General features: G+C 42.3%; 2 protein-coding genes across 2 annotated transcripts; both read right to left on the bottom strand.

Annotated features, from left to right (window-relative positions):
• Positions 1 to 1988: 1988 nt before the first annotated feature.
• Positions 1989 to 5709, bottom strand: LOC134067245 (procathepsin L-like). Its single transcript, XM_062522403.1, has 9 exons — positions 5642 to 5709; positions 5453 to 5553; positions 5146 to 5288; positions 4814 to 5020; positions 4514 to 4705; positions 3857 to 4019; positions 3154 to 3259; positions 2886 to 2987; positions 1989 to 2607 (listed from the first exon to the last, which is right to left on the bottom strand). Exons 2-8 carry the CDS (start codon positions 5550 to 5552, stop codon positions 2888 to 2890), a joined length of 1011 nt encoding a protein of 336 aa, XP_062378387.1. The 5' UTR covers position 5553; positions 5642 to 5709; the 3' UTR covers positions 1989 to 2607; positions 2886 to 2887.
• A 3183-nt stretch (positions 5710 to 8892) lies between these two features.
• LOC134067248 (procathepsin L-like) lies at positions 8893 to 15553 on the bottom strand. The gene is made up of 8 exons (XM_062522406.1): positions 15530 to 15553; positions 15307 to 15407; positions 12058 to 12200; positions 11678 to 11866; positions 11211 to 11402; positions 10718 to 10883; positions 10165 to 10270; positions 8893 to 9457 (listed from the first exon to the last, which is right to left on the bottom strand). The coding sequence occupies exons 2-8, from the start codon at positions 15404 to 15406 to the stop codon at positions 9358 to 9360; spliced, it is 996 nt and encodes a 331-aa protein (XP_062378390.1). The 5' UTR covers position 15407; positions 15530 to 15553; the 3' UTR covers positions 8893 to 9357.
• Between the last annotated feature and the right edge of the window lie 652 nt (positions 15554 to 16205).

Below are 16205 nucleotides of genomic sequence, written 5' to 3' on the forward strand. Positions count from 1 at the left end.
CCTGGAAGATAAAAGAACAAAAAAATTACTAAGAGTTAGTATTCTTGGTAGAAAGGAATGAGAGAGTGGATATTTTACCTGGTCAATAGTTCCTTCTAAACTCCTATTCGGAATGATGTGGAGCGGTTTGACAGATGAGTGTTCAAGGTCTGAATCCTCTGGCCTTAGGAGAAGGATGATGATGCCCTTTATACCTCTCTGGTATAGGTGTGGAGGTGAGTCACATGAGTTGGACTCGAGTCAGACTCGAGTCACGATTTTTGATGACTTCAAACTTTTTTAAAATCTATATTTATGTCTCTGTGTTATTGGTGTTAGCTAACCTTCTTTGTGTTAATGTATGTTTTTTGTCTGATCTGTGTAACCTCCGATTGCCCAAGGCAATTTCTCCACCTAGGAAACATTGAAGTTAGCCTGGCTGCGCCTATCTACAGTATGTATTTCCGCTCAATTCCTTTTCTCTACAGTACTCTGTCTGGTAATTCCTTGATCCGCTCTCTGACCAACCAGCGAACAGAGGGCAATCCTGAGAGTGATAACATGTAGTTGCAAGCCTATATCATTGTGTCCCCTGTGGTTAACATACATCATTACCAATCGTTAGTGATCGAACTCCAATGATTTAAAAATTCATACAAGTGTCCACCAACCAGGAAATACACGTTTGGCAATAGATCTAGGCCAGACTCTCTGTGAAGTCTAGTCATGGTTTCCAGGCTACAAGACTAATCTTGTCTTATCTTATCTTACTTGACAACATTAGAAATGACTTGCAACTCACCCTGGACGTCCATGCTATCCTGTATAAATATCCAGATGATTGTGTGATTAATGATCTTGTGGAGGACGCAACTACCATGAATGGAAATGTACCATGATATTTAACATGACAGTTCCCCTGTTATTCCTGTCCCTGCTCATTGTTGCTGTAGGCCTACTGTAATCTAGTTTGCCAACATTAAACATTGAAATGAATGCTTAATATGACAAATGGAATTATTATGACACTGTAAAAGCTATTCATTCACCCATCCAGATACATCCACATACTCTCAGATACATTCAGATACACTCACACACCTCACATACTGTAGCCTACCTCACCCTTCACTCAATTAAAGTTGTAGCATGACTGTTGAGAGTTGGGGCATAGAATTGCCAGTTAGTAAACTCATTAAATTCAAGACCAGTATTCACTCTTACTTTTCCTCTGGAAGAGAACAAAAGAACAAATTTGTTTGTCTTTGGGCTTGTAGTGTTTTAAAACTTAAATTTGTAAAGTATATTGATAAGAATGATTAATTGACAGCATGATTGATAGCATAATATGATATACACAATATTGGATAGTATTGGATCACTTGCCTTGACTCGTGTATGTACTTAAGCGACATGTGCCATGTCTTTGTGGACCTTGCTTTGCGCAATGATGCACAGTCATGTTGGAACAGGAGCTGGCCATCCCTGAACTGTTCCCACAAAGTTGGGAGCATGGAATTGTCCAAAATCTCTTGGTTAATGCTGAAGTATTCAGGCTTCCTTTCACTGAAACTAAGGGGTCAAGCCCAGCTCGGGGATGGCCCCTAAAAACTTGACTTAGACTCGATTTGTCTTTGTCATTGGCTTGAAGCCAATGTCGTGGTCTGCTGAGCCCAGTGGTGATTGCTCTAGAGCTCTGTGAAGGATGATGTGGGGCTATTTTAATTCCAAAGGCCAAGGGAACTTTATCAGGATGCATAATATCCTGGATCCATGAAATAGCTGGCCTTTAGAAATAAAAATCTGCCTGCCCCTATGTTAACCCTATGTGTTAAATTCCCATATTTCCCATATCCCATAAATTCCCAATTTATTTTTAAACATAGGGGGTCAAATACTTCCTTCCCTTAGCATTTAAGGAAAACATTTATTTATTTATTTATTTACGATACATTCTTCAATCACATAGAAAATTGGTGTCCTTGGCAGTTTTATTTTTACTCATTTTTTTAATTAAGGCATTAAGATCAATTGTCAAATGATCCTGTTTTAGGATGGTATCAAATACATATGCTCCTCACTGTATCCTTTTCAGTGAGTGTCTAAGCCTTGTGGTTTGCACTTCAACCTCTTTCTTAGCTAAGATGAGCTGTGCTTGGATGTTATGGTCTCCAGCCCATCTCTGCAGCAGATCTCACCTGGTCTCACATGTAGCACAACTCAACATCAGGTCACACCTGGTCACATGTAGCACAACTCAACATCAGGTCACACAAGTGAAATAGAATAATCCTTCATTTACAAAAACACCAGCTAATGAAATTAGACTGCAAACAGATTGCACATCACATATAAAACTCCAGAGATGTTTACCAGGAGAATTAATTCATGATAAAACCTTACAAATGTCTCTAAAATGACACATTTCCCTGACAATATACAGTATGTTTAAGAAATATATAACTAGAGGAATGAGATAAAGATGATGCAGTGACCACAGAATTAAATTGGGTCTTGTCTAAGGCTGTATCATGTGTTGTTGAGGCAAAAATATCCAGAATTTGAAACAGTGGATACAAAAATGAGTCATCATTGAGGTTTGTAGTTGTATTGAGACCATCTTGAACTCTGTGAGGAAAACAAGGACATTAGATATTAGGTTTGTTGACACCAAATCCCACTATGGGCCGGTCTTTGGATTTCCCAACAGTTAGCTAGGACTACTTCTTTTTTTCAGTTGAAATAACTGAAAGTGTCTCAACTCAAAAAATCTCATAACATTACGGTGTCATTCCTATCATGAACAATGTATTGTAAATTGAGAAGACACTAATAACCCCCAGAAATACCCTGGAGTGTTGCAAAGAGGCATTATCTGTGTGTATCTGTAATTGACACCAACTCACCGTCAGACTGTGGGGTAAGAGGCATAAGACGCAATGCCACACTGGTTACCCCGATTCCTGGACATCTTGATATAGCCTTGCTCTCCCCAGTATGTGCCCCAGCTATACAAATACATCCAAGATAGTTGTCATTACAATAAATAGAGAGATAAGTAGAGAGAGAGTAGGTTACTGACCTCAAAGGGGATATCGTAGTGTTTTAAGACAGCACTACTCAGCATTCTAGAGAATTTGATTTGAGTTCTAATGTGACTTCATTTCAGCCCACCTGTTCTTCACCAGCCAGTAGTCTTGACCTCCCTCAGTTCCATAACCCACCACCAGCACAGCGTGGTTCACATTACTGCTGCTGCAGTAAGAGTCGTAGAAGACACCTGTGCAAAATAATTCATATCAAAATTAGGGTTGGGTATCGTTTGAATTTGAACGATTCCGATTTCGATTCTGATTCCTTGTTTCGATTCCGGTTCCTAACGATTCTCGATTCCGATTCTTGTAAAAGGCAGGGTCAAAAAAGTTTCGATATTTTAAATGAGCTAGGTAACCAATGGTCTTTCTGAATGACATTTACTATAAATTTCTCACAGGGCTGTTTTCAACTACAACATAAATCGTCTTCTTGTTGCCTCAGCTCGGTTATGCAAACGCCTTCTTCGTTGGTGTTTAGCGGCTTCTTCTTCCGGTTCGCGGACTGGGAATCGATACTAGGAATTGAAATTTAAACTTTTGAACGATTCCGGGAGAATTGGAAAGCTAGTCCTGGTTCACATCGATTCTCGATACCCAACCCTAATCAAAATAACAAAAAACTAAATCATTTTGTCCATCTATTCATCGAGCTAATCCTCACTAATCCTCACTAATGCTCACTCAATCAATCAATGAAACTATCAATCAAACTATCAATTCATCACCATCTGTGTAGAGATCTCTGTTCTGCAACAAACAGTCCATGTTTAGAGACAACCTACCAGATCCGTAGTTCTGGAAGTGTTCTGCGTCGACGGCCACGGACACAGGTCCCAGGTTGGCCACATGCCACTGCAGTGCAGATTCATCACCTTTGGGCGTTACGTCAGCATACCCACTGCAGGTGGCTCCCATGCCAGAGGGATTGAAGCGGCAGTAGCCATTCTGATGGATATTGACATGAGGGATATTAGAATGTGCTTGATTTAAGTTCATGATCACCTATGAATATGTGCATTGTTGTGATGGTACATTCATCCTTGTAATATACTGTAGTATGTCTGTGTATGTGAGTGTATTGCACATACATTGCCTGCTTACTGTACAGTGTGTCAGAGTGATGTATTTCTTGTAGGCGTGAACATTTTTGGCTTTTGAATAAAACCTGACTCTAAATCTGATTCGGATGAGGCCAAAATAACACCACTTGTCCCTACTGTCTTAATCGTTTGGTGGACCTCTCAAAGGCAGCCATTTTGGGCCAACAATACCTCAGCTGTCCTGCCTAAATGGACTGACCTGTAACTCCTCAATGAATGGCCATATAGGCCTGTATTAATTCTGAATCTCTACTCTAGCTTTTTCACAGTGTTGTCTCTCCGAGAATGCCTCCACTAACATTTACAGTAATGCATTTGCAAGGTAATCTTCTGCAGTACCTTTGCCTCGTAGGGGTAATAGTCCTCTGTGTCGAGTCCTCCATTATTGCTGATGTATTGAAATGCTGGGTTCATCCAGCCACCACTGCAGCCCTGGTCTCCATAGGAAGCGGTGCAGTCCACCAGCTGCTGTTCGCTCAGAGAGGGCAGGTAGCCATATTTAATACAATAGTGGGACTCCAGCGCACCTGTCTGAATTGCATAACAACATGAGGAATTAGATGGACCGACGCACACAGACACAGACATAGACACACACAGACACAGACACGCACACACGGATTCTTTTTGGTGACTAACCGTGCTGAAGGCCCAGCAGGATCCACATTGCCCCTGGTTTTTCACAGGAGTCACACAGCCTTTATCCTTCCAGTTCATAGAAGCAGCCAGCTTCACAGCACTCCCTTTAGGTGTGGAGGTGATTATGCCTCTGTGGGGCAGGGTTCTGGTCTCATTGGAGGGGATCATGTTTCTGAGGAGGACATTCTGACGGAATTCCTCACTATCCTGTAAAAATGAAGTATATTTAATTTCTGAAACCTAAACATTCAAATCCTAAATAAGTCATGAGACAATTATACTGAATGCAGTCCGTAATTCTGTAATGGAAGCACCTAGACCAGCGAGCATACCATGTCAGAGAACTGGTTCATGCCCATGCGGTAGTTCTTGGTGCCCTGATCAGCCAGGATGTTGTGGGTCAGGACCTGATGTCGTTTGGAGAGCCAAATGTTTTTACGATGGGCCTCCTCCTGAGGTGAGTTATATGATTTATCTGTTGGGCGTATAGGTCAAACAACAAACATCACTGTCTTTGTCAAACTTCACCTAAACTTGGTGAGCTACTTTATATTGTGGAAGTATATAATGAAAGCATGTAAAACGATGTATTATGAAGAGTTAAGAATAGTATATTCATATTTTTGTGAGCCTCCTCACCAAACTTGAGTTTCCATGCGTGGAACTCCAGGTCCTCCAGTGAGAGGCTGGCACAGCTCACCACTGCCAGAGAAGCAGCTGCTATGATCAACAGTTTCATGCTGGAAGATAAAAGAGCAAAACAACTCTGATTTACAGGCTGTTTGTATTCTCAGGTAAGGAATGACAATGAGAGAGTGGATATTTTACCTGGCCGATCGTTTCTTGTAAAGTCCTCTTCTGAATGATGTGGAGCGGTTTGACAGATGAGTGTTCAAGGTCTGACTGCACTGGCGTTGGGTGAGGGATGCTGATGCCCTTTATACCGCCCTGCTCTCCCAGGCCAGCCTGGCATATGTGCCCTGAGGGTTCTTACTCTGGGGCTCAAGTACTTCCTGTTTTGGATCAGATGGCGACACTTCAGAGCCACAGTTTCGTCAGAGGAAATATTTCATAACTATGGAAATGAATGTTACACAGTATGCTATAAATACATATTTCTATAAATATCACCGTTTCATATTCATTATTATTATTAATACAATATTAATACATTATATTCCTGTAAATCAAATAATACAATTTAAATAGTATTCAGTCTTAGTTTATGTTCTGATCTGCTATGAACTTAATACTTAATTAACTGGTACTACAAAGTATATCAGTGTCTCTCATCACACCGTGTACTTTACTGTATTTTTAATTGGTTGTTTACAATGTTTTACGTTGTATGTTATTGTTTCTTGTTATTATGGTGTAAGCCATTTGGATAAGGACATTTAAAGCAAAGATTACCTGATATAATATTATGGGTTTACAAGCCCTTAGATGAGGGGTGCATACCTACACTAAATGTCCTGATACCTGATGATAAATAATTTATAGGTGGAATAGCTGAAGTCAAGATGAAAACATCTATGATAAAGAAATAATACAATGAAAAAGAGATCATCATAGAAAATCTTCATATTATTTGACACATATCTAGGAGTGGACGTGTAGAGTTATGTGGTCATTTTTGGTTATGGTTATGGGATTTGGCAGAAACATTTGTCCAAAGCGACATGCAAATAACAACAATACAATAGTTACATTTAACAGTAAACAATTTTAAAAGTTGATAAGACTTTTAATTACTACATTTTTTACACTTTAAGTGCTGGTGAACACTGTCACAGAAGCACAGATTGGTCGCTGTGAGATTAGTCCTGGCACGTGGCCAGGGTGAGTAATAAGGAGGACGTTGGGAAGAGGTTCATGTGAGCTCTGTGGGCGTTAGTGAGGCATGTGCTTTGTGGTTACATGACAACATGCAATCATCAAGCTGAAAAAAGCTTGAGTTAACATGCCATCATCACCATACACATCACTAGAGATAGCATGCTATCATTAGCATACAAATAACTACAGTTAACATGCCATCATCACCATACACATCACTAGAGTTAACATGCTATCATTAGCACACATAACTAGAGATAACATGCAGTCATCAGCATACAAATGAGTTAACATGTAATCCTCAGCATAATAACATCTAGAGTTAACATATCAGCATACAAACAACTAGAGTTAACATGCCATCACCACCATACACATAACTAGAGATAACATGCTATTGTGGCAAAGTGGCTGGTTTGCTATATTTTGACACATGTCGACTACGCCATCTGAGGCCCTTCCCCTCAGAATATAAATTCTTAGAAACTGGATTAAGGTATCACAAGTTACCAGGCAACACAGGTTCGGGGTCACGGAAAACCAGAGAAGCGTGTGTCCAAAAATAAACTCTTTATTACAATTAAGAACATAGGGAGTGAGTTCTCTCCAGTGTGGGTTCGCTCAAGTCAGTATTATTCTCCAGTGTGGATTCGCTAAACAGCAGTAGTACTCTCCAGAGTGAGTTCGCTAAAGTCAGTATGGTGGCTATTCAGGGAATGAGACACTCGTGAATACACAGCACTACAATGCACAGCACTCAGTTGTCACAGCAAACAGTGTAAATCACAATCACTTCACGCTGGCTTATGGTGACAAATTATGACACGCAGTGCAACAAGGTAAGGATAGCCTCCACAACCGAACTGCGTTAGTCACTCGTTAGCACACAGCAGCACACCTGTCGTCACTTCAGTTAGTCAATTAGGGCTGACTTCGTGGTGGCTAAACACAGCCGATTCAACCACGGAATGAAACACAAACACAAAACAGAACAAAACAAGACGAAACAGCAGCGTTCGTCGGAACTGGGACCAAGACGCCTTGATGTTGCCGCTCCCATTACGCCCGACATCGCTCAGATGTGGTCAGTCATAAGGCCCGTGCTCAGCGACTAGCTGCACTCCGAGAAGTCGGCGGACACACGGAACCGGCCAGAGGAGAAGCCAATACGGGGAACGGTGAAGGCTGGAGTGGCTAACAAGGCTGGAAGGCTAACAATGTAGCTAGGACGTCAGCCTTCAAAACAAAAGCTAAAACTTTAAAAAGCCGCTCCCACGTACTGATTGGCTCACCTCCAATTGCCCAGAGCCACTCAGAAGGGCACTGCCAAGTTATCTAAAAAAGGGGCGTGGACCTAGTCCTGCTACACTATCATTAGCATATAAATAACTAGAGTTATTAACATGTTATCATTAGCATACAAATAACTAGAGTTAACATGCCATCATTAGCATACAAACAGCTAGAGTTAACATGCAATCATCAGCATACAGATAACTAGAGTTAACATGCTATCATTAGCATACACATAACTAGAAATAACATGCAGTCATCAGCATACAAATGAGTTAACATGTAATCCTCAGCATAACAACATCTAGAGTTAACATGCAGTCATCAGCATACAAACAACTAGAGTTAATATGCTATCATCAGCATAAGACCAACTAGAGTTAACATGCAGTCATCAGCATAAGGCCAACTAGACTTTGGCTGAATTTGCTAGCCTCGCTATGGAATGAAGGAGGCCGGAATTTACTCCTTCAAAACAAACAAACAAAACAGTAACAATGTGGATACAGTGGACATTTACAAAAAAATGTCATGGTATAACAGGTTATGACACCTTTATGTAGGTAACATATCATAGTTTTACTGGGATGTTAGTTCAGCTAATACAAGAGTCTGAGTGTGTGGTAAAGAGTAGGCTACAGATGACAAAACACACATTTGTGGTGTCACAGCTGCCTATGCGTGTGAGTTTGAGAACGAGCCATGACTCATAACGTAGTGTCATGTGAGAATGAACAAGGTGAGCCAGTATGCATTTTTATTCACTTTTACAAAAAACTTCTAATACAATTACAATTTCAATTTCACTTATAGAGCGCCAAACCTACACATGTCTCATGGTGCTTTACAGAGTGTTAAACATTGAAAGAGAGACCATGAGTAACAGGGGCGAGGAAAAACTCCCTAGAATTGGAAATACATATAGGAAGAAACTTCAGACAGATCCACGACTCAAGGGCCCAACCCATCTGCCTAGGGTGAGTTACAGTACAGTAAGGTCCCCATGCTAATATTTAATCTTAAATGATAAAGCTTTGTATCATGATAGCCAGACTAGGCAAGAAGCACAAACAAATCAAAATATAGTGTTTAGGTTCTTTTTATTATGTAGGTATTTTGGAGTACAGTTGGACATGTTTGTCTCATCCGCACAGTCACAAAATAGAAAAGCAGTCACTACACAGTCACTCGTAATCTTCTATCAAGACCACAAGGTATAGACATTCTTTGTTTGTTAACATGTTATAGAATTCAGGAATTATTACTAAAGTACGTATGAATTTATTAAAACGGTTTAGTTTTGCTCTGTGCTCCTGTATCTCTGGAGTGTGCTGAAGAGGCCGGTGATGAAGAGGACGGTGTACTGGACCCATACGCAGGACCTGACCTCTGACCTCCGACCCTATGACGCCTCAGACCAGAGGGTAGTTGGCGGAACTGGCGATGCCGCACTGGTTGTGCTTGTTCCTGGTCATCTTGATGTAGCCCTTATCACCCCAGGACAGACCCCAGCTGGACAACACAAACAAACAAATAAATAAGCAAACAGCATTTGTAAAGTTGCTGGTACACATACAGTAGGACTACTTGTGTAGCAGGGTTGGTTATGCTTCCCTGAATTTCCCCACTCTTTCCTGCATATTCTGTGCAATGTTGCAGTTTCCCACGCCTCCGGGGTGCAGTAGGTAGTACATAAATTTAGTAGGTACTGTAGAGTGATGCGCCTGGCTCACTCCATGCCTGAGTATTTTCTTTCTTTCTGATATCTCAGGTATACCACGTACTGTATAATTGTTTGAAAATATCATTTTATGTAAACTTGTGCGACTGTAATTGTAATTGTTTATCGCCCCTCTTTTGTGACTGTCCTGAGGCAGAGGAGCTGTGATGCGCCTGGCTCGCTCCATGCCTGAGTATTTTCTTCCTTTTGTAATATCTCAGAGCAATAAAGCAACAAAATTCCAGTCGGTTGTGGCGTCTGTCAGCGCAGAGTGATGAAGGGAGGGGAGAGACCATGTCTGTTACACATACTGAGCATGTTTTATGGGTCTCCTCTGAACCCAAAATACACATATTACCCATCATGCATAGGCCCACAGCTGTAGATGGAACACTACTGAATTGTGTACATGTAGTGCAGTAGAATGCAGTGCTGCTGTTGGTCTACCTTCAGTGGCACACACACACACACACACACAGTTGTTAGTGATCTGCATTACCTGTTCTTGACGAGCCAGTAGTCCTTCCCATTCTCAGATCCGTAGCCCACAGCCAGCACTGCATGGTCCAGGTTCTCAGGGTTACAATCAGGCTCCTCATAGACTCCTACAGCCATCAAGCAATGAATATACATCAGTACTATTTTAAAACATTTTTATTTTATACTTTAAAGGATATTTTTTGGGGGTTTTATGCCTTTAATCAGACAGGACAGTGGAGACAACAGGAAGTGAGTGGGATCTGGAAAGGCCCCGGACCTCCAAGTGTTAATCAGACAGGACAATGGAGAACGACAGGAAGTGAGTGGGAGGGAGTGGGATCAAGCTGCGGTAACCTGCGTGCAGTGCAGGTGCCCCAGCCAGTCGCACAACAGCTGATATTTAAATGTTTTATTTTTTTTTTAATTTACTACCTGTCTGCTGACTCTTTCTTTCCTTATTATATGTTGAATCGGTGTCAAACAGACCCACTGGTATCATTTCCTTTGTGTCTGTGCATGTATTGCACTGCCTTAAAGGTGACTTGAGAGGGCCAGGCTTGCCATGCACTAACCTGACTCATACATCTGGAAGGAGGAATGTTCGGCATCGATGAGCACTGACACGGGACCCACGGTTGCCACGGCTTTCTGCAGAGCGTTCTCGTCCCCACTGGTAATGTCCACGAAGCCGGTGCATGTGGCACCAACGCTGTCTGGCTTGAAGCGGCATTTCCCATCCTGTGGTCACGTGAACAAGTCCAGAGTGCCCAGCGTCAGGTGATGTTATAAGGCACGTTATAGGTCCACTGGCTTTGTCATTATGGATTTGAATTTTGACTACAGTCCATGCTTATTTATTTAGCATTCCTTATCTCATGTGTTTATCACATTTTTATAATTATTTGTATTCATTATTCTAATTCATGATGTTTGTTATTTTGTTGTAATACTACTTGACAACAGCTTTTTTCCACTAACATGACATTTACAAACCTTGCCCACTAGGCGTCAGTATTGCTCTATCACTCTATCCTATCTGTGCTGGTGGTATTAACGTGTGCTTACTTTAGCCTCATAGGGGTAGGACTCCTCGGTGTCGATGCCACCATTGTCTTTGATGTACTGGTAGGCCGGGTCCGGGAGACCGCCGCCACAGCCATAGTTGTCATAGTCCCTGGAGCAGTCCACCAGCTGCTGTTCGCTCAGAGACACCAGCTTTCCCGTTTTCCTAAAGGTCTGGCCCTCGAGAGAGCCCGTCTATCATGGGCAAGAGAGGAAGAGAGTAGGGTGCTGTCAGGTGTATGATGGCTATCAGTTATTCATTTAATTTAAAAACTCATATTGTGTGTAATCAAACAGCGGCAGACATGTATAGCCTTCAGACTGAAAATGCTGAAAAAACATTTGGTCATTATAAGCAAACCTCCCTGTACGGTAGGTTCTAAGCCTATAAGCACACATCTTCAGACATAAATGAACATTTTAAGCAAGTACAACATAAATCACGCATGCACGCACGCACACACACTAACCGCGCCGAAGGCCCAGCAAGAGCCACAGTCCTTCTGGTCCTTGACGTCGGTCACAAAGCCCTTGTCCCTCCAGTCCACTGCCTTGGGCACGTCTCCCAGGCTGAGGCTCAGGAAGGCGCTGCCAGACTTGCTGCTGTTGCTACGCTTCAGGCACCCGCCGACCACAAGGTCTCGGTACTCCTGGTTGCTCTGTGGAGGTCAGTTAGGGTTTGGTGTTGGTCATATGCACTCGGAAACACTAAACGCAACCAAGATCAAAGCTAGTTAGTCTACTCATAGCAGCAGTAAAAGAGTAAAAGAACATGTTTATTTAAAAATGGGATGTGCATGGCCTCTCAATGTTTTGTTCTGAAAGAGCTGAAACTGAAGTGATATCGTACCATGTCAGCGAAGTAGTTCATGCCCATGCGGTAGCTCTTGATGCCCTGGTCAGCCAGGATGTTGTGGACCAGCACCAGTTTACGGTTCTCTGTCCAGGTGGACCTGCGCTGGGCCTCCTCAGCAGGTGAGCCATAGGAGCGGCCTGCCACAGAGAGAGGGAGAGAGAGAGAGAGAGAGAGAGAGAGAGAGAGAGAGAGAGAGAGAGAGAGAGAGGGAGGGAGAGAGAGAGAGAGACAGAGAGAGGGAGAGAGAGAGAGAGAGAGAGAGAGAGAGAGAGAGAGAGAGAGAGAGAGGGAGAGACAGAGAGAGAGAGGGGGGGCAGACAGAGAAGCAGCTGTTAGCACTCTTCAGAAATTATCTGTTGTTCATTGCAAGACGTTCTGGAATGAAACTTTGCAGATCTACAATTGTGAAGAATTCTCAGTTATGAACTGTGTAATCAGAGAGCGTTGAGTCAGGGTGTTTGAAAAAAAAAAAAAAAAATTCTGACAAGTAATCATGGACTCATAGAGTATGTGGCTTCAGGAAGGAAAACGAGCGAGCACTCCACCCCAAAAAACACATTCAACATCACCTACACTCAGTGGTGTAGTGCAGAGGCGATTGGCAATTGCTCATTGAGTGCAGGGGAGGCTCAGCCTCCTCTAAAATATCACAGGAAATTGCATGAAATAGTGCCTATTATGAGCTACATTAGCAAGCCTAATATTCCAACTAGAACATGCTAAAAACGTGTTCAACTTCATGGCTATATCGTTATAGTTTCGTTTTGCAACAAGGTTTTGCCTGTCATCTATCGTGATTTCGCACGTCTAATGCATTGCTGTGACGACACGATCCATTAAAATCCCCATAGAGGCTCGGCCTCAATAGGGAGGGAAAGTGAAAACCAGCGCCCCAAGTGGTTGCGTTCCTATCGAAGAGCAGCTCCAATGTCAAGTCCCATAGACCGACTTTTCAAAAAAATACTACGCAGCTATAGCCTGGCACGCCCTCCCAGTGACGCAATGCCTTCAGGCTTTTGCTGCTGGTCTGGTCAACTGCTCATTGAGAAGGATTTCTGAGTTCCCGAAATCTGCGGAACTGCCCCCTTTGGTCGAGAACCAATCAACTTTGAGCAGCTCCAACGGCTCTGGGTAGAGGCGTGTTCAAGGCAGAGGAAAGAGTGTTGTTATTGGTTTAAACTCGGCAAACTGCTTTCTGACATCTACCAGTAGCAAATCGAGGCACTTAAAGAGGCGGGTCAACCAGCGCTTGCAAGAAACCGTGTTAGCACATGCTGTTGGTCAGACTAAAGTCTCGCAGAGCCTTTGAAAGTCGATGGTAATCAGGCTAACGCAGCTATACCAGCGATCTTATCCACCAAAAATATTTTTCAGTCGGCATACTGTAATAATCTACTAACTGTGAAAATATCAGACTCTATTTCGCCTTATTTAAAAAAAACGTAATTGCTCGTTTCATTTCATAAATGGACTACAACTTCAAGTGACGTGACACCCTTCGACGACGTTACTCACCTAGCATGGTTTGTTTATTAGCCTGTTAGCTAGTTGGTTAGTTAGTAGACAATCACACTTACTGCCAGCTCTTGTGTGAGTAGGAGCACAACACAAGTTATCCCAACATAAAGGTAATTACCACGCGGTTTACATCGCTCTCTGTTTTTACAAAAATATGATAAGCAAGTTAAGCAAATTGCCGTTTTGATCAGTTGGAGATGGAGCGCCCAAACTGGTGACGTCAAATGCTACTGTAGCTAGCTACTGTAGTTCGTTATCACCATGTTACAAACAAACTCAAAACAATTAAACTGATCCTAAAAAATAAAGTATGACCACTAGAAGCAATAGAGCTGACCTACATGGATAGCATATTGAAGGCATTTAACTAACTTCCGATCGTGGGCCGAGATATATTTTTTCTAAAAGAAAATCCCATCAACTCCCGCTAGCCTCTAGGAACGCAACCACCAGGTGGCGATGAGATTACTTTCCCTCCCTATGGACTTCGATGGCACTACGGAGTGGGCTGGTCTTAGTGCAGGAAAAGCTAGATTAATATTGGATAAACGCCGCAAAATCGTCATATCCAGGGAAGCCCGGCCTCTCTGGGAGTGAATGGGACAGTGGGATGGCTCGGATGCCGAGCTTCTGTATGATGATTGGAGGAACCGTCATTTTTTTTGATTGACAAGCATATTTCGCGATTGCACAGGAAGTTTCAACAGAGACGGGCTCTGGTTTCAAGTTCAGGGATGCGTGAAAGTTACGGAACCTTACAGGGTTGGCAGGTGAACTCGAGAGGCAAGGCTCAAATTTTTAATTCTATTGCATGTTGTACACAACATATCCTATCAATAAAATCGTAATGTGGAGTTACAGAGTTCGTGATTTGCATTTGTTTCAGTTGTGTGTTTAGGCTAAGTTGTAGGCTAGCCACATAGCTCGCTATAATAACTGTGTTGCTTGGCTAAATTGCTAATGTTTACTTGAATTTTATAAGCTATTTGATAGCATTCCCCACCATGGGAGATTCCAAATAAAACAGCAAGGCATATGAACGTAGAATCGTCACGTACTATAACTCTAGTAGGCTACCAAATAGCATATTTAACCCCCCAAAGTGAACTGGTAAAATGTAAGCTTAGAGTTCTAATCTAACCAAGCCAGCTGCAATGTCTCAGAACCCTACGTATCTGACGGATCCAGTGCCGGATTCGTCTATAGGCTACTGTTTGGTCTATTCTGTTTTAGGATATATTTCCCCCTCAAATAACAATATAGCAGCAATAATATTAATTTAATAGTTGACCATTTTTATCAGAGCTTCCCCTATTCCAATGAGCAGCAACCGCCACTGACTACGCAGTATACCCACTGAAATAGCATCATCACCATCTCTGTATACCCACTTAAATAGGCAAGTATCGGTATTAACATTTGGGGTTGATCACAGTACCCACTACAACTAGACTCTATCACGGTCTACCTACTACAACTAACTAGACTACACCACTGCCTACACTATCGCTGGTGATTTCTAGTGAAGTGCCTGTAATGCTCTAATGAGGTGGTTCATGATCCTAATACATGCTTTTCTCCAACGACTTTCCTCTCTCAAAGGACAGAACCACTCTGGTACTTTTCCCTTTCAGGCTAAAAACATCATTCTGTATTTCTGTGACTAACAGGTTTTCTCCAGCATAGGTACGGTAAAGCAGAACAAATGATAGACTACCGTCTCACCAAACTTGAGTTTCCATGCGTGGAACTCCAGATCCTCCAGAGAGAGGCTGGCACAGCTCACCACCGCCAGAGAGGCAGCTGCGATGATCAACAGCTTCATCCTGCAGCACACACAGGTTTTGAGAATCACTATCCTTTACTGTTGTAGCGCACAATAGTGCAGGACGTGTGTGTGTGTGTGTGTGTGTGTGTGTGTGTGTGTGTGTGTGGTGGTTCCCCTTACCTGTTTGCCTGTCTTGACTTCTTGAAACCTTCAAAGGATAATGGCTGAGTGTCATGATCTCCTCTGTCTTATATAGAACAGCTTTAGCTTCCTTCAGTCAAGGTCAAGGTCAAGATCACTTTATTGTCCCCAAGGCGCAACTATTTGTGCAGCCAGCAGAAAGGCATACATAAGGCCAAGACAAACAGCAATACAGCAAATCATTAAATACCCACAGTAACTAAAACACAGCAATAAATAAAATAAAATAAAATAAGAAGAATTTTATTAGGTGAAGTCTGGTGACTCTCACGCTGCAGCCATAAACACGAGTGTAATATACTGACAGAGCTTTCCAGTTCAAACGAGGACACATTACCGTATGCACCAGGGGATTTACAACAGAGTTAAATTGATTTGAATGACTCTGAATTTCAGAATTGTGCAGTCAGCACTGTCCTACAGTACTGAAATCATTACACAGCTGTTGCATGGGGCATTCAATTAAAAACAGATGGATTGTCCAATTTAAGCATTTCTCTGAGACTGAATGAACAATGTCAATGAACTACTGTAGTGTGAACAGTAAATACGATTGTTTAAATCCAACTTCTTGCAAGTGTGTGTTACAGTTACAGTATGTCTGTGGTTCCACTATGAGAGCAACCGGGTGGTCAACCTACATGTTGGGGTGTGA

The sequence above is a fragment of the Sardina pilchardus genome, chromosome 20, assembly GCF_963854185.1.
Source record: "Sardina pilchardus chromosome 20, fSarPil1.1, whole genome shotgun sequence".
In the NCBI taxonomy this organism is placed as follows: Eukaryota; Metazoa; Chordata; class Actinopteri; order Clupeiformes; family Clupeidae; genus Sardina; species Sardina pilchardus.

What these genes read in the sequence shown, in the direction of transcription:
- LOC134067245 (XM_062522403.1), bottom strand. Translation starts at nt 5,552, where the DNA reads ATGAAACTGTTGATCATAGCAGCTGCTTCTCTGGCAGTGGTGAGCTGT. An exon ending in ATTACCCCTACGAGGCAAAG is followed by an intron (nt 4,020 to 4,513) that starts GTACTGCAGAAG and finishes AATATCCATCAG; the next exon opens with AATGGCTACTGCCGCTTCAA. An exon ending in CTTCCAGAACTACGGATCTG is followed by an intron (nt 3,260 to 3,856) that starts GTAGGTTGTCTC and finishes TATTTTGCACAG; the next exon opens with GTGTCTTCTACGACTCTTAC.
- LOC134067248 (XM_062522406.1), bottom strand. Translation starts at nt 15,406, where the DNA reads ATGAAGCTGTTGATCATCGCAGCTGCCTCTCTGGCGGTGGTGAGCTGT. An exon ending in CGCATGGAAACTCAAGTTTG is followed by an intron (nt 12,201 to 15,306) that starts GTGAGACGGTAG and finishes TCTCTGTGGCAG; the next exon opens with GCCGCTCCTATGGCTCACCT. An exon ending in CTTCCAGATGTATGAGTCAG is followed by an intron (nt 10,271 to 10,717) that starts GTTAGTGCATGG and finishes TGATGGCTGTAG; the next exon opens with GAGTCTATGAGGAGCCTGAT.